Source organism: Portunus trituberculatus, chromosome 50, assembly GCF_017591435.1.
Source record: "Portunus trituberculatus isolate SZX2019 chromosome 50, ASM1759143v1, whole genome shotgun sequence".
In the NCBI taxonomy this organism is placed as follows: domain Eukaryota; kingdom Metazoa; phylum Arthropoda; class Malacostraca; order Decapoda; family Portunidae; genus Portunus; species Portunus trituberculatus.
Genome location: NC_059304.1, coordinates 4,596,962 through 4,620,594, shown reverse-complemented (window position 1 = coordinate 4,620,594; position 23,633 = coordinate 4,596,962). Strand labels below are relative to the sequence as shown.

General features: G+C 35.5%; 1 protein-coding gene and 1 long non-coding RNA gene across 2 annotated transcripts in view; one reads left to right on the top strand and one right to left on the bottom strand.

Annotated features, from left to right (window-relative positions):
• The window catches only part of LOC123499475, a 41,162-nt gene extending 25,275 nt beyond the window's left edge, over positions 1-15,887 (bottom strand). Inside the window, exon 1 of the long non-coding RNA XR_006672990.1 lies at positions 15,814-15,887. This is a non-coding gene — a long non-coding RNA (uncharacterized LOC123499475). The remainder of the gene's footprint in view (positions 1-15,813) is intronic.
• A 2,558-nt stretch (positions 15,888-18,445) lies between these two features.
• On the top strand, positions 18,446-23,633 carry LOC123499972 (piggyBac transposable element-derived protein 4-like). The gene is made up of 2 exons (XM_045248510.1): positions 18,446-20,395; positions 23,480-23,633. The coding sequence occupies exon 1, from the start codon at positions 18,452-18,454 to the stop codon at positions 19,799-19,801; it is 1,350 nt and encodes a 449-aa protein (XP_045104445.1). The 5' UTR covers positions 18,446-18,451; the 3' UTR covers positions 19,802-20,395; positions 23,480-23,633.

The window sequence follows — 23,633 nt, the reverse complement described above, 5'->3', positions numbered from 1 at the left end:
TAAAGACAGAGTGGGTAAAGGAGGAGGAGTCATGATAATGACAAGGAAAGAGATGGTAGTAAACCATGTGGAATATGGGGAAGGAAAAGCAGAAGTACTGTATATTAAGATGCATATTAATAAAAAGACTTAACAATCATTGTAACATATGTGCCACTAAAAACGAATGCATGGACCAACCGAGAATATAAAGATATGATAGATAACACTATAAGGAGTCTAACGAGAGTCATTAAAGAAAGGAGAAAAGTGTTATTAGTAGGAGACTTCAACTGTAAAGACGTGGACTGGGAAAATTATGCAAGTGGTATGGGGGAAGAAGAAAGATTCCTAAACCTAATGATAGATAATATGATGGATCAAAAAGTAAAGGAAAACACAAGATTCAGAGGAAACGATGAGCCAGCAAGATTAGACCTGGTTTTTGCAAGGGCTATACAAATGAATGATGATATAAGATATAAATGCCCATTGGGAAAGTCATCATGTAATATTAGAAATGGATATATAAGAGGGAAAAGAAGATAGAGATGAATCATACAAAGGAGACCGATTAAATTACAGAAAGGCTGATATTGAGAATCTCAAGAACTATTTCAAAAACGCTAACTGGGAGGAGATGGAAAATTCTGAGGGGGTGCAAGAGAAATATAACTTATTTTTGGAAATATACAAAACAGGAGTAAGGGAATATGTTCCGAAATATAGACCTAAGGAAGGAAAGAAAGATTGGTTTAACGCAAAGTGTGCCATGGCAAAGGAGAAAAGAGATGGAGCATGGAAAAGGTGGAGGAGAAATAGAAACGCAGTAAATAAGGTAAACTTCAAGATAGCAAGAAATGAATATGTTGAAGTGAGGAAGGAAGAAGAGAGGATCTATGAAAAGGACATAGTCGAAAAATGCAAGGAGCAACCGAAATTGTTTTACAGATTCATAAATGGAAAAATAACACAAAAAGAAACAATAGAAAGGTTGAAAGGAGAAAATGGGATGGCGGAAGACCCAAAAAGTATGGCAGAACTGTTAAATAATAAGTTCCAGGAGGTCTTTACTAAGGAATCCAAATTTGAAAGACCACAGTGTAATAGAGAGACCATCTATATGGAAGAGATTAAAGTAGCCAAGCTTGAAATAAAAGAGTTAATGAAGGAATTGGATGAAGAAAAGGCAATGGGACCGGATGATGTCTCAGGCAGAATACTGAAAGAATGTAGGGAAGAACTAGCAAGACCTATACACAACATCATTAAATGATCAATAGAAAATGGAACATTACCTGTAGAATGGAAAAGAGCGGAAGTGGTTCCCATACGAGCGGAAGGAAGGAAGAACCTCTAAATTATAGACCGGTATCATTACCTAGTGTAATATGTAAGATGTGTGAAAGAGTAATAAAGAAACAATGGATCGAGTTCCTTGAGGACAACAAATTATTATTGAATAGCCAATTTGGTTTTAGAAAAGGTCGGTCGTGTGTAACAAATTTACCGAGTTTCTACACTAGAATAGTTGACAGGGTACAAGAGAGAGAAGGATGGGTTGATTGTATTTACTTAGATTTAAAAGAAGGCGTTTGATAAAGTGCCACATGAAAGGTTGCTGTGGAAATTAGAGAAGGGTGGTTTAAAAGGAATGGAAAATTATTTGAGGGGGAGAGAAATCAGGACGGTAGTCAAAGATATGAAGTCCAAGTGGAGAGCAGTAGAAAGCGGAGTGCCGCAAGGGTCAGTATTGGCACCAATACTTTTTCTTATTTATATAAACGACATGCCAGAAGGAGTGAACAGCTACATAATTCTGTTTGCGGACGATGCGAAACTGCAGAGTTATAAAGCAAAAAGAGGATTGTGAAATACTGCAAGAAGACCTAAATAAGATCTGGGAATGGAGTAAAAAGTGGGAGATGGAATTCAATGTGGACAAAAGCCATGTCATGGAAATGGGAAAGAGTGAAAGACAACCCGTGGGAATCTATAAGATGGGAGATGGAGTAGAACTGGAGAAAGTAAAAAAGGAAAAGGATTTGAGAGTGACGATGGAAGAAAATAATCAACCGCCAAGCCATATTGGTAGAATTTTCAGAGAGACATATAATTTGCTAAGGAATATTGGAATAGCATTTCAGTACATGGACAAAGAAATGATGAAGAAAGTGATAAGTACTATAATAAGACCCAGATTGGAATATACAGGAGTAGTGTGGACCCCTCACAAAAAGAAACATATAAGGAAGCTGGAGAGACTACAAAAAAAAAAAAAAAAAAAAAAAAAAAAAAAATGGCTACAAGAATTATCCCAGAACTTGAAGGGATGACATATGAGGAGAGACTAAAGGCTATGGATCTTCCAACATTGGAACAGAGAAAGGAGAGAGGGGATCTCATACAAGTTTATAAATTGATCAACGGAATGGACCAAGTGGACAATGAGTATCTGATCCTGAGAGAAGAATATGCCAGTCGAAGCACAAGATCGCATAGTAAGAAACTGAGGAAGGGAAGATGTCTAAGAGATATTAAAAAAATATAGTTTCCCGCAAAGATGTGTTGAGACGTGGAACAGTGTGGAACAGTTTGAATGAAGAAGTAGTGTCTGCAACGAGTGTACACAGTTTTAAGGAAAGATTAGATAAGTGTAGATATGGAGACGGGGCCACACGAGCATAAAGCCCAGGCCCTGTAAAATTACAACTAGGTAAATACCGGGTAAATACACACCGCTTAGTGTAGTGGTTAGCACGATCGCCGAGTACGTGCGTGTGTGTGTGTAATTCACCACGGTCGGTTTTTGGCGGGACTTTTTGGCGCGGTTTTTGGCGGGACATTTTGGCGGGGCTTCGTGGCGGGGGTTTTCGGCGGTTTTTTTGGGGGGCGGGGCTTTTTTTGCGGTAGTTTTAGGCGCGGCTTTCCGGCGGTACATTTAGGCAGGGCTTCGTGGAGGGTTTCTTTGGTGAGGCTGTTTCCACAGGTTCTCTAAATATTTGCCAGATCGCTAAACACATCAACACGCGCCTGGCCACGCACACCACACACCTACACAACTTCTTAGTTAGTCAGTCAGTCAGTAAGTAAGTCAATCAGTCAGTCAGTCAGTCAATCTATCAGATGATAGTATACAACTGCGTGAGTGAGTCAGTGAAAAAGGAAGAGAAGAACACGAAAGAATAGAAGGAATTAAGAATATAACAAAGTATCTCATCAAACATAGCCATGCAGTTTTCAGAAGAGGATATTAGTTGACATTGTGCAAGGTAAATACTATACAATATACAGGAATGAACATCGAGAGAAGACACTTGTTGTGGTTCTCCAATAGACACCACATACTTAATGGTGTCATTTGTTTTAATGGAATGGTGCACATGGCTGGCTGGCCACAGGACGGCCTGGCTCTTTTTTGCACATTTCCTCCCTATGTTCTCTCCTCTCTCCTTTACTCTCTATTCTCCTTCCTCCCGTCATCTCACTTTCTCTTGGAAAAGTGCCACTAGCCATGGGAAAGAGGCGACGGCGTTAGCGAGTGGTGAGGGAAGCAGCAGCGGCACCACCACACTGGCATGCATTCACTTTACACATTACTACTAGTATTTCCATGCAACTATATTGTGGCATCATTTCTTCTCAGACGTTGTGGCGCCATGCAACAAATTGTTCACTAATATCACTTCACTTGCAAACTAGATATTGTTTTGCATCTCTTTCAACTGATATGAAAACAGATCGATACATTATGTATTTTGTTATATCAAGAGATATTGAGTTGCCATTACAAATATACAGGAGCATCATTTACAAGATATTGTCATATCAATAGGTATGAAAAATAAACACAAGTAACAAAAACTGCACCACGTTACAAGACACTGGCCAGAAACTTATTAAGTATTGCATTGAAAGACTCACAAAACATCATCTTTGGAAACGGGTAACAATACCTTTGTGCTTCACCACACAAAACAAAAAAGACACTTTTGTGGTCTATCTTGGAGAAACACAAGAAGGAACAGGTTGTTGTGATCACTACAGACACAGCCACGTCTACATCACACCTTGCAATAGTGTGAGTGACAACCACTACTACTACCCTTAACAACTACTACTTGGTAGTAATTACAGGTTAAAAAGAGGTGGTAACGAAAGATTTACACGCATTTCAGGAACACATATTTAGCGATACGTTAATAAGGTAGAAATCATGCTAATATGTCAATGAAACCATGAAACTATCCATAAAAAAACTTACTAAAACAAGAGTCTTTCAGAAATACAACTGATGTGGTCATTATTATTCAAATTCTACAATTATGAGGAACTTTGTTCATAAGAACAAAGGAAGATATCAATGTAATCTGAAAATAAAACATTCAAACTTCCCTTAAAAACGCGTGTAACTGAAACAAGAGTCTTTTTAAAACATAGGTTATGTTGCCACAATCTTCAAAGTCTACAGATATATGTAAGGAGCTTGATTCAAGAGTTTTTTTTTTCTATAAGTACAAAATCGCATTAAAGTGTCAATACAACTTTCAAACTACCCTGAAAATCCCGTCTAACTAAAACAACAAGCTTTTAGAAATATAGATGAGGTGAACACTATTTTTCAAAGTTCACAGAGTTGAGAAACCTTTTCCCTAAGCGTTTTTATGCTATTGATAAAGTAGATATAATGTCAGTCTGCCAATAGAACCATCAAATTACCTTAAAAAAAAAGGTATAAATGAAACAAGAATTTTTTGAAAATATATTTTATGTAGCCACTATTTTCCAAATTCCAGAGAGATCATGAAATTTATCCATAGCAGGGTTTTTCCTATTAATAACGTAGAAATCACGTTAATCTGTCAATGAAACCATGAAACTAACCTTAAAAAACCGTGTTACTGAAACCAGTCTTTCAAAAATACAACTTATGTGCCCATATTTTCTTTAAATTATAGTTATGAGAAATTTTGTTCGTAGGAGTGTTTTTGCTTTTGATAAGGTAGATATCAATGCAATCTGAAAATAGAACCATCAAACTTCCCTTAAAAACGCGTGTGACTGAAACATAGGTTATGTTGCAACAATTTTCAAAGTCTACAGATATAAGAATCTTGGTTCATATGAGTGCTTTTCCTATATATAAAATAGAAATCGCATTAAAGTATCAATACAACTATCAAACTACAATTAAAATCCCATCTAACTAAAACAACAAGCTTTTAAAAATAAAGATGATGTGAACACTATTTTTCAAAGTTCACAGAGTTCCGAAACCTTTTTCCTAAGAGTTTTTATGCTATTGATAAAGTAGATATCATGTCAGTCTTTCAATAGAACCATCAAATTACCTTTAAAAAAACGTATAAATGAAACAAGATTTTTTTTTAACTACCCCTAAAAACCCGTATAACTTAAACAAGAATATTTAAAAAATATAGGTTAGGTGATTAATATTTTTCAAAATCCACACAAATGAGAAAATTTCTCCTAAGAGTTTTTATACAGTAGATATCATGTCAATATGGCAATAGAACCATCACATTAAATTTACATAAACGTATGACTGAAACAAGAGTCTTTTAAAAATATATCTTATGTGGCCACTATTTTTCAAGGTACAGAGAGGTGATAAAATTTATCCATAGCATGGTTTTTGCTATCAATAAGGTAGAAATCATGCTAATCTGTCAATGAAACCATGAAATTATCCATAAAAAACTATGTTACTAAAACAAGAGTCTTTCAGAAATACAACTTATGTGGCCAATATTTTTCAAATTATACTTATGAGGAACTTTGTTCATAAGAATGTTTTTGCTTTTGATAAGGTTGATATCAATGCAATCTGAAAATAGAACCATCAAACTTCCCTTAAGAACGCGTGTGACTGAAACAAGAGTCTTTTTAAAACATAGGTTATGTTGCCACCATTTTCAAAATCTACAGATATGAGAAGCTTGGTTAATATGAGTGTTTTTGCTATATATAAAGTAGAAATCGCATTTAAGTGTCAATAGAACTATCAAACTACCCTGAAAATCCCGTCTAACTAAAACAACAAGCTTTTAAAAACATAGATGAGGTGAACACTATTTTTCAAAGTTCACAGAGTTGAGAAACCTTTTCCCTAAGAGTTTTTTGTGCTATTGATAAAGTAGATATAATGTCAGTCTTTCAATAGAACCATCAAATTACCTTTAAAAAACGTATAAATGAAACAAGAGTTTTTTGAAAATATATTTTATGTAGCCACTATTTTCCAAATTCCAGAGAGATCATGAAATTTATCCATAGCAGGGTTTTTCCTATTAATAACGTAGAAATCACGTTAATCTGTCAATGAAACCATGAAACTAACCTTAAAAAAAACCGTGTTACTGAAACAGTCTTTCAAAAATACAACTTATGTTTTTGCTTTTGATAAGGTAGATATCAATGTAATCTGAAAATAGAACCATCAAACTTCCCTTAAAAACGCGTGTGACTGAAACAAGAGTCTTTTTAAAACATAGGTTATGTTGCAACAATTTTCAAAGTCTACAGATATGAGAAGCTTGGTTCATATGTTTTTTTTTCTTCTATATATAAAGTTGAAATCGCATTAAAGTGGCAATACAACTATCAAACTACCCTTAAAAAACCGTCAAAAAAAAAAAAAAAAAAAAATTGTTCTTTATTTTTCTTTTTTTTCGTCTGTCTTCTTTCTTCACTTTTCTCCTTTCCTAATTCCACTTTTCATATTTTTTTTCAGTTCTCCCTTCTCATTTCTTCTTAACGTAAAGAATAAAAAAAAAAAAATTTGTTTATCCTTTTATGTCTATCTTTTTTTGCTTCTTCATTTTTTTAATCCACTTTTTCATATTTATTTCTTTTTTTCATTTTTCATTCTTATCAACGTGAAGAATAGAAAAAAGCAATATAAGAAAAATAATAAAAGAACCAAAAGATTTATAAGATAAAAAAAAAATAAAGAAAGAATTAAAAGAAGAAGAAATGAAGAATAAATAACAAGAATTCAAAGTATGAAAAAGAAGAAAATGAAGACTTAAAAAGAACCTAAAGAAGCGGAATTGAAATGAGAATAAGAATTAAAACAACAAGAATTAAAAGAAGAAGAATTACAATAGAAAAATAAAAATAAAAAGAATTAAAATATAAAAAAAAACTAAAAGAAATGAAGAATTAAAAGAAAAATATTTAAAAGAAGAATAAAAAGTAAAATTAAGGTAACAAAAAGAATTAGAAGAAGGAGAACTAAAAGATAAAAAAAAATAAAATAAAATAAAGGAAGAACTAGAAGAAAAAAAACTCTTCATACAGTTTTCTGTAGTTTATTAATTTACTTTAATATAAGCTATTTAAACTTATTTTTGTTTAATTCAACTTAGTTTACTTTTTCTTGACTAGTCTAGTTTATTTTAACTTAAGACCAATTTCATTTAGTTTAATGTAATGAAGTTTAATTTCATATTAATTATTTTCTATTAGTTTAAATTTCCTTTAGTTTTCCTTTGGTATAATCTAAATGATTTTAATTTAAAATAATTTAGTTTAGCTCAATTTAGTTTAGTTTGAAATTTCAATTTCAATTCAAAGTAATTTAAATCAATACATTTTTTTTTATTTTAATTTGGTGCATTGCTGTTCAATTTTGTTTAGTTTGGATGAGTTTACTTTACTTTAATTAATTTTCTTTCAATGAGTTTAACTGAATTCAATTTACCTTCATTTTAATTCATATTAATTTAGATTTTTAAACCAAATTACACTAAGTAAATTTAAATTGAATTCAATTAAACAAAATTAAAGGAAATTACAATAAAATAAACTAATCTAAGTGAAATCAAAGTAAACTAATGTGAAAAAATTATGTGAAACTAATATAAAGTAAGGTTTATTAAAGTAAACTACATTGAATTAAATGAATGTCAACTAAATTAAAGTAAACCAAATGAAACTATGCTAAATAAAACTGAACTAAATTGAAATTAAGAAAATCTAAATTAACTGATGGAAATTAAACAAAATAAAATAAATTAAACTAAACCAAATTGCACGAGCGTAATCTCAATTCAATTTAGTTTTTAATAATAATAAATGTTTTGAACTACTTTAGTTTCATTTAGCTTAATTCAGTTGAATTTGGTTTATTATTGCTGTGTTTTGTTTCAATTATTTTGCTTTAATTTAGTTTAAACTACTTTTAGTTTAGTGTAGTTTAATTTAGTTTGATTTACTTTTGATGAATGAAATTGATTTGATTTATAACAAATATCGCTTAGTTTATTTCGCCATAGTTTTGTTTGGTTCAGTTCAGTTTCAATTAGTATATTTCAGTTTAATTTATTTTCATCTAATTCATTCAGTTAACTGTAATATATTTGACTTTACTTCGCTACAATTTACTTTAACGTAATTTTGTTTAGTTTTATTTTAACATTACTTGGATTGAATTTTGTTTAGTATTATTTTTGTTTGATATAATTCATTTTATTCTTTTTTCCTTTAATTTGTTCCAACTTCGCTTGATTTAGTTGTTAGGCATAATTTAGATTAGCTTAATTTGGTTTAATTGAGCTATTTTATTTATTTTTGTTTAAAATTTGTTTAATTATAGTTTAAATGAGTTTAATATAGTTTATTTGAATTCTGTTCAATTTAGCCGATTCTAGTTACATTTTGTTTAGTTTGAATAACTTTAGCTTCATATATTTTTGTTTAATTTATTAAAATTTAGTTTAGTTTAATTTATTGCAATTTAATTTAACGTCATAGTTAGAAAAAATCAATTAAAAGAAGAAAATATAAAAAAAAAATCAAAAGAAAAGAAGAATTAAGAGAAGAACAATCAAAAGAAAAGAGTTATTAGAAAAAAAAAGATTACTTAAAAATGGAAGAATTAAAAGAAGTGGAATTATAAAAAGAACAAGAATTAAAAGAAAAAGAAAAATCTAAATAATAAAAATGAAAAAAGAATAGAAAAAAATAAAAGATGAAAAATAATTAAAGGAAAAAGAATTAAATGAACAATTAACATGTGAAAAAAAGAATTAAAAGAAAAAAAACTAACAGTAAAAAAAAAAAAAAAATAATAAGGAAACCAAAAAGAAAAAAAGAAGAATTAAAAGAAGAAGTATTAAAAGAAGACGAATGATTAAAAGAGGAAGTATTAAAAAGAAAAACAAAATGAAAAGAAGTTGAATTAAAAGATTAAGAAGAGTTAAAAGAAGGAGAATTAAAGAAGGAAGAAAAAATGAAATAAGGAAAAAATCAAAAGAAAATTTAAAATGAAAATTTAAGAAAAAATAAATTTATAACAATAAAAAGAAATGAAAAATAAAAAGGGAATGAATTGAAAAGAGAAAAGAATTAAAAGAACAAGATAAAAAAAGGATAAGAGGAATTAAAAGAAGAAAAAACGGAAATCAAACGAAGAATAATGAAGAAAACGAGGAATAAATAAAAGATGACAAAGAATAGGTAAAATATTAAAAAAAGTTAAGTTAAAAAAAATAAATCAAAAGAAAAGAAGTAAAGAAAAAAAAAGAATTAAAAGAAAAAGAAGAATTAAAAGAAGAAGACTTAAAAAGATGAAGAATTGAAGAAGAAAAAGTCGAAGAAAACCTATAAAGAGAAAGAGAAGAAGAAAACAAATGAAATGAAAAGGAAATATCAAAAGAAGAAGAGTAATGAAAATAATATGAATTAAAAGAATAAAAAGATTTAAAAGAATAATAATTCTAAGATTAAGAAGATTTAAAAAAAAAGAAAACTAAAAGATAAGAAAAAATTAATTTAAAGAAATTTCAGAAATGAAAAAATAAAAGAAGATGAATTATAAGATGAAGAATCAAAAGAAAGAAAAATTAAGAAGAGTTAAAAGAAAAAAATAAAAGAATAATAATTAAATGAAGATAAATTAAAAGAATTCATAGAATTAAAAGAAAAAACTAAAATAACAAAAATAAAGGAAAAAAATAAAAGAATTAAAAATGAAAAATAAAAAAAGGAGAAAAAATGTGAAGAATAAAAAAAAACAAGAATTCGAAATGAGGAATTAAACGATGAAGAATAAATAAAAAAAACAAGAACTAGGAAGAAAAATAAAAAAGAAGGAAAAATAAAAAGTGTTCATAAAAGAAGTAAATGAAGAAGTACTAAAAAAATAAGAAGCAGTAGATGAAAAAAAAAAAAACAAACTTAAGTCAGAAGAAGAATTAAAGATAGAAAAACAATTATAAGAACAATAAAAAGAATTAGATTAAACTATTAAAAGAAAAAGAAGTAAAAGAAGAAGGATTGAAAAAAAAATTAAAAGAAAAAATAAAGTAATTGAAAAGAATTAAAATAAGGAAAAAATAAAAAGAAATAATTAAATGATGAAGAATTTAAACGAAGAATTAAAAGGAGAAAAATTAAAAGAAGAGAAACTAAAATATTATTAAGAAGATGAATTAGAATAAGACGAATTAAAAAAAAAAATTATAAGAAAAAAATACAAGAACCAAAAGATTTATAAGAAAAAAGTCAAGAAATAAAAAAAAAAAAATTAAAAAGAAAAAATCAAATAAATAAAAAAAACTAGCAATAAAAAGAAAAATTAAAAGAATGAAAAGAATGAAAAGGAGAAAAAGAATGAAAAGAAAATGATATGAAGTGTAGTGCCGGGGATAATAATAATACTATTATTTTTTTTTTCGAAATGAAGAATGATACCCTGGCGTAGCATCACGTGGTCATGACCATGAGTAGTCACCAGGCTTGCTGACGCGTCTCAGAGGAAGAGAGAGTAGCCAGCTCATGAATTAAAAGCCTTAAATTCACTCGCTGTATGATCAGAGTTGTTAACGAATTTTTCACTTCAAAAGTAGAGGAAGAACTTAATTAACTGTAGAGGAAAGTGTTTCCCAGCAATGTCGTTCCGTTCCCTTAGTAATGGCAATCAAAATCACTTGAATTAGTACCCACTATTTTGGCTAGTGAAGGCTTGAGCGTGAGAACCAGCGTGGGGCACAGTTCACTGACTTCACACACCAGTGTAGCTCGCTGCTCGCCTCTCTGCCGGGTACAGATACGGCTGCTCTGGTTTGACGTGTGTGTGTGTGTGTGTGTGTGTGTAATTCACTGTTTGATCTGCTGCAGTCTCTGACGAGACAGCCAGACGTTACCCTACGGAACGAGCTCAGAGCTCATTATTTCCGATCTTGGGATAGGTCTGAGACCAGGCACACACCACACACCGGGACAACTCCTCGATTTACATCCCGTACCTACTCACTGCTAGGTGAACAGGGGTTACACGTGAAAGGAGACACACCCAAATATCTCCACCCGGCCGGGGAATCGAACCCCGGTCATCTGGCTTGTGAAGCCAGCGCTCTAAACCACTGAGCTACCGGGCCGTGTGTGTGTGTGTGTGTGTGTGTGTGTGCTTGCTTGCTTATGGTTAGGCTAACTAGTACCAGTGTTGTATGTTGCCTTGGCGTTGTTTCAAGACGGTGAAGGGGATTGTGTCACCACTTGGTACACATCTCCAATAAGTGTTTTTTTCTTTTCTTTGTTGTTTTTGCCTAAAGACGAGTGAAGTGGGATGTTTATGTGAGGGGAGTTACGGCAGCCCGTGACACCACTACTTGATTTTTGGGACTAGGCTGTGTACTGATTTTTATGTGGTAATATTTTTGATGTATTTATTTTCTTGTGAGTGAAATATCCTCTCCGGTGTACTGGACTGTAAACGAACGCACGAACGTCATTGTGGGGATACAAGTTCATTTAATATCATTCTGTTGTTGTAAAGTGTGTCAAATCGTTTAGGTGTAATTATTTTCTAAATCTGTATCCGTCATTGAGCCAGTCAGTCACTCAAACCATCAGCCAATCAGTAAATCAATATTCACGATGCACACCACCAAGTCAGCCCAAACACCACCGCAGCCGCCCTCACTATATAATGAAGTGACTCAAGACACATGTTCCGGAGAAAACTGACGTTTGGCAGGCGAGAAGTGAGAGGGAGAGAAGGAGAGGGGATGTCTGAGCAGTCTTAATTTACGACTGTGGTGGGGCAAGGGTAACTCAACAGTTTTGCCACGTTTCCCCAAAATGCGATGTGAAATGGAAGTTATTTTTGTACAAGGCATCGCAAATACCATAAATTCAGATGTATAAAATTTCGACTTGTGTATATAGATGGCTGAATCAACAGTAACCATCATATGCATAAAAAAAAAAAACTATATAGTACCATACAAACATGGCATACATAATATTCAACAGTGTTGCTGATATCAACTGTAGTAACTTATACTGGTACTTAGCGTATGTTTAGGGTGTGTAATAATATCAGCGTTACAGATATAAGATAATGAGCATGGAAAAAAGAAATAATCTATTATCCAAAGTGAAAAAAAAAATGTAGAAGTCTTGTGAGTGGCGGCAATATTGATGAACCCAGCCTGGCCAGGTCGAATAGCCTCACCTTGTAGTACCAGATGTTGCTATAATTATAAGATAAAATGCTCACATTTACTGACTTTTACAGTAATTTCAAGGGTGAGGCATAATTGCATTCATAATTCGTAAGCCAAGCTAATGTGTAGTTTCTATTTTTACAAAATAGTAGGTATATGTCAATACCTAAGTGAAAAAAAAAAAAAAACATTGCGAGCGGCAACTCTTCCACACCCAGCTGGTGGCCTTGACACATTGCTGGTGGCGACGTGACTGACCTCTTGCCACTCACTTCCTTATTGTTCTTTGCACAGACAGTATGGCAGCCCATTCAACCCATTCCTCACATTTACACAGCCAGGCTAAAGAAATGGTCTTCCATGTAAGGCAATATTTTCAAGAGGAGAAGGATAAGGGAGCTGTTCTCCATGGCCTGTCAAAGGTTGTGTCTCGCACTGCTGCAGCAACGAAGCTTAGCGAGTGCACAGTAGAAAAAAAATCGAAAGTAGCAAGAAAAAATGAAGAAAATCAATGTCCCCAGTTTTACTCACCCAAGAAGAGGACACGTGCAACACCGGTCTCTGATTTCTTTGATAACTTCAATGAAGGAGTCTTGCGAAGGACAGTACTCGGTTTTTACGAGAGAAAGGAAATTCCCACCCTGGACAAGATTTATGCAGCTGTTAAATCCGATCTCTCGTATCGTGGCAGCCGTGAAATATTAAGAACAGTACTGAAGAGAATCGGCTTTCGATATGGAAAGGTTGATGGACGAAGATTCTTAATGGAAAAAGATGATGTCACACATGCAAGGTTGATTTTCTTGCACGAAATTAAGAAACACAGAAGTTCAGGGAAAAGCATCGTCTACTTAGATGAAACCTGGATTAACCAAAATTACTCAATGCCCAAATGCTGGGCAGACAGCACGGCAGAGAAGGCCACGGGAGTGAGGGTGCCCACGGGGATGGGTTCCCGCTTGATTTTGCTGCACGCAGGAACGAGATATGGATTTGTCCCTAGAGCAACCCTCGTTTTCCAAGCAAAGAATGTTGGTGATTACCATGAGCAAATGAATGCGGACACCTTTGAGAAGTGGTTTAAGTCCCAACTACTGCCCAACATTCCATCCTCTTCAGTCATAGTGATGGATAATGCATCCTATCACTCAACGAAAGTGGATAAGCCACCAACTACTGCAAACAAGAAAGCAGATATTCAAGAATGGCTGGAGAAGAAGGGTGTTGCAGTGCCAGACGGTCTACTTAAGACTCAACTCCTGCATCTTGTCACTCGCCACACTCCAGCCGCTGACACACAATATGTCATTGATAAAAGACTGCCTCAGAACATGGGCATAAGGTTGTACGCTTACCCCCATACCACTGCAACCATAACCCAATAGAACTGATTTGGGCACAGGTTAAAGGGTATGTGGCAAAGAGAAACACCTTTAAGATTGCAGACCTGAAGCCACTCGTCCAGGAGAGTCTCAACAGCATCACGGCAGACAACGGGAAAAATGCTGTGAGACACTCTGAGGGATTACAAGTGAATGATGAACAGAGAGATATGGTGATTGACCATTATCTCGACTCGTTCACAATCAATCTCTCATCTGATGAGTCGTCATAACTCTTTTATGATATACAGAGGAATAAGGACTACTGGGGACACCTCTTTAAAAAAAACGCACAAGACAAATACCTCATGGGTAGTGTGGAAAAATTGTCAAATTTAATATATATATATATATATATATATATATATATATATATATATATATATATATATATATATATATATATATATATATATATATATATATATATATATATATATATATATATATATATATATATATATATATATATATATATATATATATATATATATATATATATATATATATATATATATATATATATATATATATATATATATATATATATACAATTATAAATGACTTACTAAAAATCAAAGGTAAGCAGAGAGAGAGAGAGAGAGAGAGAGAGAGAGAGAGAGAGAGAGAGAGAGAGAGAGAGAGAGAGAGAGAAGTGAAAACGTGGCAACACTGTACAGAGACGCTTGCCCCCCATGGCCGTAAATTATGGCTGGTCAGACTAGTGTCAGCCTGTCAGGTGACGACGTCTAACTGTTACAAAGACTGTTTCCATCTTGTTCTGGTGATTTATGCACTATATGAAGCAGAGTTCAATATAATATCTTCCAGCAGTACACTTCTCCGTCATCTCTTGTGCTTCTTGTTTATGTAGGCTATTATAATGCTATAAAGTACTTATACCTTCTTTCACAGTGTGGTGCGCACCATGGTTATTGTACCGCACCAATAGAAACGCTTTGCACTCTCACCACGACTGTTTCCAGAAGCTCTAATTGAAGATACTCATGTTTTTAAGGGTATTTTTATGGTATTGATGATGGATTAGCAAGATTTTTAATTGATCATACGGAGAAACTGTCTTGAAAACCCAGCTAGTTGTCTAAAGGGGACTTGAAAAATTATCGTTGTGAAAAGGCAAGGCGTTTCTGAATATGGCCGTAGGTCACTCACTCACGACCTCTGCTTACGGCCAAATAACCTTCAACCACCATCGTTAAGTGTGGACACCTTCGCGAGTAGACTGCACACTTTGCTGGGTAATGGCGCACACACACACGCACACACACACACACACACACACGGCCCGGTAGCTCAATGGTTAGAGCGCTGGCTTCACAAGCCAGAGGACCGGGGTTCGATTCCCCGACCGGGTGGAGATATTTGGGTGTGTCTCCTTTGACGTGTAACCCCTGTTCACCTAGCAGTGAGTAGGTACGGGATGTAAATCGAGGAGTTGTGACCTTGTTGTCCCGGTGTGTGGTGTGTGCCTGGTCTCAGGCCTATCCGAAGATCGGAAATAATGAGCTCTGAGCTCGTTCCGTAGGGTAACGTCTGGCTGTCTCGTCAGAGACTGCAGCAGATCAAACAGTGAATTACACACAGACTGCCAGGCACAGCTCGACCATGTGGACGTGTCATAACACCTACAGTACATAATCACCCTCCCCACGCATTATAACTACTATACGCCTAATTAACTACCTTAACTACCCTCCACCAACTAATTGTCCACATGTGACTCCTTCAGTGCTCGACACACCTTCCCGGTACATCCTGTCCATCTCCTCACTGTCCCATCACTAATGACATTAGGGCACCATTCATTCACTACCTTTCACTATCCACTCAATCCCACACGTCACGTCACCCCTTCATTACAATATTATACACCTTTCTAGTCAATTGTTCGCCCCCATTACCGTCCCATCACTGTCCCATCACGTTCCTGCCTTCCACTCTATTAATAGACTCACCCATTCACTGAGCATGTGGAGCTTGTGGAGCAGGTGGGGTAGGTGTAGCGGTGACCGTGTTCGTAGGTCTCCTGTCTGGTGATAAAGTGGTCGCCAGTCGCCTGTCTCAGCTAGTGGTGGTGGTGGTGGTGGTAGTGGGCAGTTGCCAAATGAAAATATTGTACGTCACCAGATCCACCTTGAAAAGTCGCTAAAAGATTTCTCTCGGCTAAGGATTGGATAATGGCGATTAAGCGAGTCAGGACATCTCTCCAGTGCCTCTTTTCAGCTTCCAATAGTGTTCTTTCAGCTTGGTCTATTGTCTTTCCAGTTTGCAAACGGAGTTGTAAATCTTTCCAGGTTGCCATGTGTGCTATGTGTGCTGGACTGCTTTCATGACTTTTCAAAAGTGTGCCTACGTTTTTCCAGTCTGTCAGTCCTTCTGTCACTAATGTTTGTTCCTTGGTTAAAAATAATTTACAACAAACGCAATAGAGAGCATTTTTTGTTTTTGAGTAGATAAGCCAAGTCCGCTTCATCTTTTCTCCATTAACCAATGTTCTACAAAAATAATGATGATGAAAACTTCTTCCGTCTTCTTTTTTTGGAAATGTGAAATCAGAACTAATCTGAAATGGCCCTCTACCTACTGCATCCGTTCTAAATGCATCAGACAGAATGGGTGGCCAGTTAGCAGGATCTAGTGCTTTAGTAGAATAAATGGGAGGCTGAACAGAAGTAGATGATGCCTTCTGTGGTTCTGGGGAATGTGATGGTCTTGGTGGCAGTACAGCTTCCTAGACAGATCCTGATGAATGTGATGGCCCTGGAACATCCTGTTCAGGAAGTTCAGAATATTCCTCTGGCTTGGTGTCTGGAGCTCCAATATATTTTAGAATTGATCCTGCAAAATTACAAATTTCCTTAGATGATTAGGCTTTAGTCTAAAATAATACTCACCATTCAGAAAACATAATAAAAGCAAACTTTAATATGTTTCTTTAAATTATTAAATAAACGATAATGAATTACCTTTTTCTTTTGACCATTTTTCTTTGTCAGATTTCTTTTTCTTTCGTTTCTCTGCTCCGCTGAGATAAATTCGTTTTGATGCCATTACGGGAATGATGATTGGCGAGTCTTAGAGTCTAACAATGATCTATCATTGTAGGCCTAGCACAGAAATCTGTAAAGTGTAAACCTAATGGAAAACTCTAATGGAAATAATTTTACATGCACGAAATTCGAGTAGAACAATTATCATATTATGATTATTTCTATCAGTGTAGACCTAACACAGATATCTGTAAAGTGTAAACCTTTTAAATACCCCTTAATAGAAATAATTTTACATACACAAAATTCGGGTAGACCTGAAAGGTGAACAGAAGGGAGATTGTTGAGCCTGTGGTTATCTTAATATTATATACGAACTAGAGAAACGAACCACACGACAAACGGAATAGAATTCATGTATTTCTGTCACTTCCTTTTGAGCTAACCTCGGTCCTGCCATCTAGTGTTTTTTTCATTGGGTAGGTGAAGTGAGAAAATAAATAATCATAACTTTGATAATAAAGAAATAAGCGAATAAATGAATAAGAGATAAAATATCGATGCAAAATAAACTGACGTGACATAATGAATACTATTTAGTATTCACCAGCAAAGCTCTGCCGATTCCTTTAAGGAAACGATTCCGGAACCGGTTCCGCGGGCTGATGAATACCAGCCCTCGAAATCACCATCGCGTCTGGTATTCATCTGAGACTGATATTCACCACAGCCCCACTCTACCAATTCCGCCCAGTGTACCAGTAGGAAGTGGAACGTCTATGGAACGCGTCAACTACCCAAGTTATTGTCCGTCCAAGGAACCGGTTCCTTGAATACATGATTTAGCGGTTCCTGCCCACCACTACCAAGGAGGTTATATCAAAGTCTGGTTATATTACAAGGAAGCAGCATGATATCACAAAAGTGAAGCCAGCGTGCTATTGGTCCGCTGCTACCCCTAGCCCCCTTACACCTAAAACATTGCCGATTGCCCCTTCAAATACATGGGAACACTCGAGTTCACTCCTTATTCTGTCTTATGACCATGTTTCGAGGCTGCATACCACATATGTGACCTTAAAAGACTTGCAATAGTCGTAGCATACTGTGCTATGAAGATTTAGACAGTAAATCATACATACAAATGAGATAGTACAGTGTTTTCCACCTTTGGCGGATTTAAGTAAGAGGTGGGAAGCGGTTTTAGGGGCAAAACTATGAACAAGGTCATGTACACATATGCATATGCATATAAATATATAGATGTAGACATGTACATATACATGTGCATTTAAATGAAGGATAATTAAACTGTATATCACGTGAAACGGCCTGAAGGTTGATTTTTCCAGGTATGGTACCGATGGCGTACCATAGTACTTCATATAAAAGTTGGGCTACTGTACCGTTGAAGTACATGCGTATGCCATCGCTCCAAAAGGACTTTATCTATTCGGTTTGTATGTTTTTTTTATGACCCAGTGACAAAATGACTAATTGGCTCCTCGTGTTTTCAAGGACGTTGGGTACACTGGAGGGGATTGTGGAATGTGGGGCCTGGGGGGGGAGTGGCGGCCAGTGTGTGACTGACCAGCGACCTGTGATGGCGTCCTCATTATCGTTTGAGAGTGATTCAGAGGGTGACCTGGCTCATTTAGAGGAGTTACAAGGATCAGACGATAATGAAACTCAATCAGAAGGCTTCATAAGTGACTCAGATGAGGAATATTTGCCAGAGAATGACAGTGAGGCTAGTAGTTACGAGGAAGAGAGTGATGGAAGTGTTGACGATGCAGACAGGCCACGCAGCCCAGCACTGCCGGCTCCCCTGCACGCCTTCACTCTCATGGCTGATCCCTTTGCTGATCAGCGTCCTGGCACTGTTCCTGTCCTAACTGAGGACTTTTCTGGCGTTCATCCTGATGTACCAAGGAATGACATGAGTGCTTTGGACTGCTTCGAGCTATTCATGTCAGACGAGGTGATACAGTCGCTGTGTTTGTGGACGAATGTCCGTGCAACCAAGTTCTTCAGGGACAACCCAACAATAAATCCCAACAAGTTTATGCGAAAAAAGTGGCTTGATGTCACAAAGGATGAGATGAATGTCTTCTTATGTCTGCAGCTACTGATGGGAGTCAACAAGTTGCCAAAGATAGCAGACTATTGGAGTCTCTCTGTGCTCTGCCAGGGCCCCCCTGTGTTCACAGCTGCTGTAATGAGTAGGAATAGGTTTTCTCAGATCCAACGGTTCATTCGTTACTCACATCCTGATGACAGCAAGAAAGAAGACCCAATGACCAGACTTTCATCATTCTTCAACATGCTGAGGGAGAAAACCACCAAGTACTTCTCCGCTGGGGAGAATTTTGCTGTTGATGAGAGTCTTATTCTCTACAAAGGGCGGCTTCGCTTTCGCCAGTATATAAAAACGAAAAGGAAGCGGTTTGGCCTCAAGCTTTTCTCCCTCTGCCCCAGCTCCCCCAAGGCCAGAGGTTATACCTGGAACTTTAGTTTGTACAGCCATCGTCTCTATGATGAGATGCTGGATAATCCAGAGTTATCAGCCTTGTCTAAGTCTGAAAGAGTGCCAGTATATTTGATGCTGGACCTTCTGAATAAAGGACGTCATGTAGTACTCGACAACTGGTACTCTTCACTTCACCTTGCTGAGTTTTTGCTGGAGAGGGGCACACTAACCACAGGAACTATACGCCCAAACAGAGGAGTCCCACCTATTATGAAAAATGAGTCTCTAAGCAGAGGTCAAGCACTGTTTTCCAGGAAAGATGAAATTCTCCAAGTAAAATTCAGAGATACCAAGTATGTGCACGTCATCACAACAAAGTATGAAGCAGGGTTTGTAGAGAGGACTCGTGTCCTGAAGGGAGGAAAGCAGGAGTTCATCAAGAAACCATCACCAATTCAGAGATATAATGAGCAGATGGGGTAGTGGATTTGGTTGATCAGCTGTTGGAGCCACCTGATCCAACACGAAAATCATATACATGGTTCAAGAAGCTAGGACTCCATATGATCTCAAGAATGTTGCTCAATGCTCGGACCATCTACTGTAATCTTCATCAGCAAAGACACTGGATGGAGTATGGAGAGTTTATCAAGCTGGTGGTCCATCAACAACTCACTCGGTGCTCACCTGGATACCGGCAGTTGTGTTCGGAAAGGAAGAAAGACCTGAGCCTGAGAAAGAAGAAGTCTGCTATGGTTGAAGAACCAAGTGGGAGTGATACGTGCCATGGAATGATTCCTATACCTCCCACTGAAAAGAAAGCCCGACCACAGAAACGGTGCAGAGTGTGCTACAAGAATAAGAAGACCAAGATGTCACGCAAATACTGCCCTGTATGCCCTGGCAAGCCTGGACTGTGTTCTGAGGAACACTTTCGGGCATGGCATTCCCAGTAGAACATACGCTGGTCAAGGTGCACCTGCCTCGGAGTGCACCATCCCTGCCTTTCACCCTCTCATCAAACTTGGATCTACAAAGTACCAACAGGACACCAATGGATTTCTGCCAGATTAGAAGGTAAATAAAACTTTCTTTTCATGTTCGATATATTTATTTCCATAATTCTATTGAAACACTTACCATCTTGTGTCTGCTTCTGTGCATAGGAAATAACATAGAACAACTTTTGATTTAAATAGTGTACAGCTCCTGAACAAAATCTATCAGAACACGTGTAAAAAAAACATAAATGACTAAATGCGGGTGTAAAGAAAAGTATAAACCACCCCCTACCAAATTTGGAGAAGCGCGTGAAAAAACTCGGTTCGGGGGATGGGGGTTGGGCCGCACGGGGGTCACGGAGTCGGTAACGAAGGGGTTAACACGTCAAAATTATCTCTCTCTCTAGCTTTTATTTAGAATGATGTGTGATTTCATGTCATTGTGCGGTGGAAAAGCATCAGTCACGGAAATTTTACTTCACTATTTGTTCCTTGTCATGCATTAAACGAAAAAAGAAAAAAAAATCTTTTGCCGTAATTTCTCCCAGAAACATCGTGCTGTATTACTTTCAATATTGCAGGTATTTTGGACTAACCGTTAATAATAGGTCTACATGACATATATAGGAAACTATAATGTGGTTTACTTAAGTTAAACCATCAGTTCTTTCTGAGTTTTCCTCTAGCAATGAAAAAGAAAGCGGCAATATACCATTGCTTAACACGGGAGAGGGCAATGTTTTTGGGGTTGCGATCGTAAGCTCAGCCCACTGGCATCAATCACTCTTTTTGGTAAAGCGGGATAGGTACATGGCGTCTTTTTCGATATAACCTCCTTGGTAACGGCCCGTGGAATGCATCCTCCGAGATAAATATACTTTATAAGAGTAGTTTATCTATTCATATTATCTTTTGTTATGTTTTAAAATGTTTCTGTGCAATAATTATTGTATATGGATACCTTTTTTAAACCTGAAAACACGTAAGAAAAGAGAGGTGATCTTTTTTTTGGGGAGGCTGAAACAGATTAATAGCATTTAATTAAATTTCAATGGAAAAAATTGGTGTGAGATACGAACTTTTTAGATACGAGCTCCGTCATGGAACAAATTAAACTCGTATCTCAAGGTACCACTGTATATATATATATATATATATATATATATATATATATATATATATATATATATATATATATATATATATATATATATGCACACACATATGAACTGTACAAAAGGAGCAAATAATTCTTAAATCTGGCAAAGGTTGGCAGGTGACTTTTGACCTTTGAGGATTCTTTGAAAAGACCATTGACAGATATGATTTATTAAAGTAATAATAATAAAATTACTTTAAGCAGACCAATTTGAATTCCTTTCACTATATTATATAAATATTGATGTCTAAGAAATAAAGGAACATATACCTACATATACACTGGGCCATTTGACCTGCAGCACTGTGTCAGATGTGCTGTGATTGTTGCTGTCTAGTATAGATTCTGATGAGAGACTCAGACAGTGAGTGCCAGCAATGATTCCTTCACAACTCTGGTTTGACTGTACACTCACAGCCTGTTAAGGCTTCTGGCTGGGGCTGAAGAGTATAACACAATAAGATCAATGCACACTACTCATAATATACAACTTAAAAAGAAAGTTAGGTCAATAATACATGACATCTTTGGATTGTCTAAACAAACATTCACTTGCATCACCATAACTGCAAAGATAATATAAATGTGTGTGTGTGTGTGTGTGTGTGTGTGTGTGTGTGTGTGTGTGTGTGTGTGTGTGTGTGTGTATATATATATATATATATATATATATATATATATATATATATATATATATATATATATATATATATATATATATATATATATATATATATATATATATATATATATGTATGTGTGTGTGTGTGTGTGTGTGTGTGTGTGTGTGTGTGTACACCTGTATATGCATGAATGTTTACATTTTAGTACCATACCTCAGTTATCAGGCTACAAGTTATTTTATTTATTCTCTGCATAGCCATTATCTCCCTGTCTTCTGCATTGAGGTTTGACTGACTGGATTGGAAGGTTTAAACACACACACACACACACACACACACACACACACACACACACACACACACACACACACACACACACACACACACACACATAGACATATGTGCACACAAAAAAAAAAAAGATAACCAATATAGTGATGTATACAGAATGGAGGCACCAGCAGCAACAGTGAGGCACTATGTGGCATTATTAGTAACACTATGATTGTTCAAAAGTTAAGCCCTATATACCTTGTAAAAACTCCATGGTAATAAAGTAAAACATTATATTTATTTATGTAGTCCCTTTTTTTTACTCAACATTTGAGTCTTCCCTGGAATTTCTATCCCAATTCCAGCTGCAGGGCACCCCATATCCTCATCTAGTGAGGTAGCCACTGTCTATGTCAACCACCTCAGGATTGACAAACTCCACTTTATGATTAGATATCTTAGTATTTACAAATATTACAATTAATGAAAAGATTGTAATGAGGTGAGCCACACTGTTATATAGCACCAAAGTTCATTTCCAAATCAGCTATCTTTGCCAGCTTAAATCCATCACCAGTAAGCTAGGTTACTAAATACACATTGACTTTAAGAGGTGACTCCTATCATATCTGTTTTAATTACAAGACCTAGAATAAAATACACCATATATCTATACTAGTGATATACCATACACCCAAGGAGATTGCATTATATACAGTCTATTAATAGCAAATTTACAACAATGTACTATTTGCATGTGATATACAACATAATCTTCAACAAATAAATTTCTTGTAATAATTATTCTACTGCAAATAACTCTTGAAAGAAAAAAAAAAAAAAAAAAAGTAAGATATACACCATAGCCATAATAGCCTCTGGTACTTGCTGTGCCTTACCATCTGAATGGGTCATAGAACTGTCCAAGCTTCAGTGAAACAATTACAGTGTCATGGTGTTTACTACTAAAGTTGTAACGTCAAACCAGGTGGCAAGTAGCTCCTCCAGCTATAGCATTTGTTAAGGCATAATCTAAAATAATGAATCCCTTTTTGAGTATACAAATGTTATGAAAATAAAAGGAAAAAATGATTTTCTTCTGCAGCTGTAAACTTTGGGTTTGGATGGACGGCTGAACTGACGTTAGCAGGTGAGGAGTGTTTCAAGTCAGGTGGCTAAAGACAAGCGGCACCAGGCTAATGGATCTGCTGGGACATTGGACCAACATAACAGTCTTGTAAATAATCTGTGACATCACA

Coding starts and splice junctions, on each gene's coding strand:
- LOC123499972 (XM_045248510.1), top strand. CDS start 18,452: ATGGCGTCCTCATTATCGTTTGAGAGTGATTCAGAGGGTGACCTGGCT.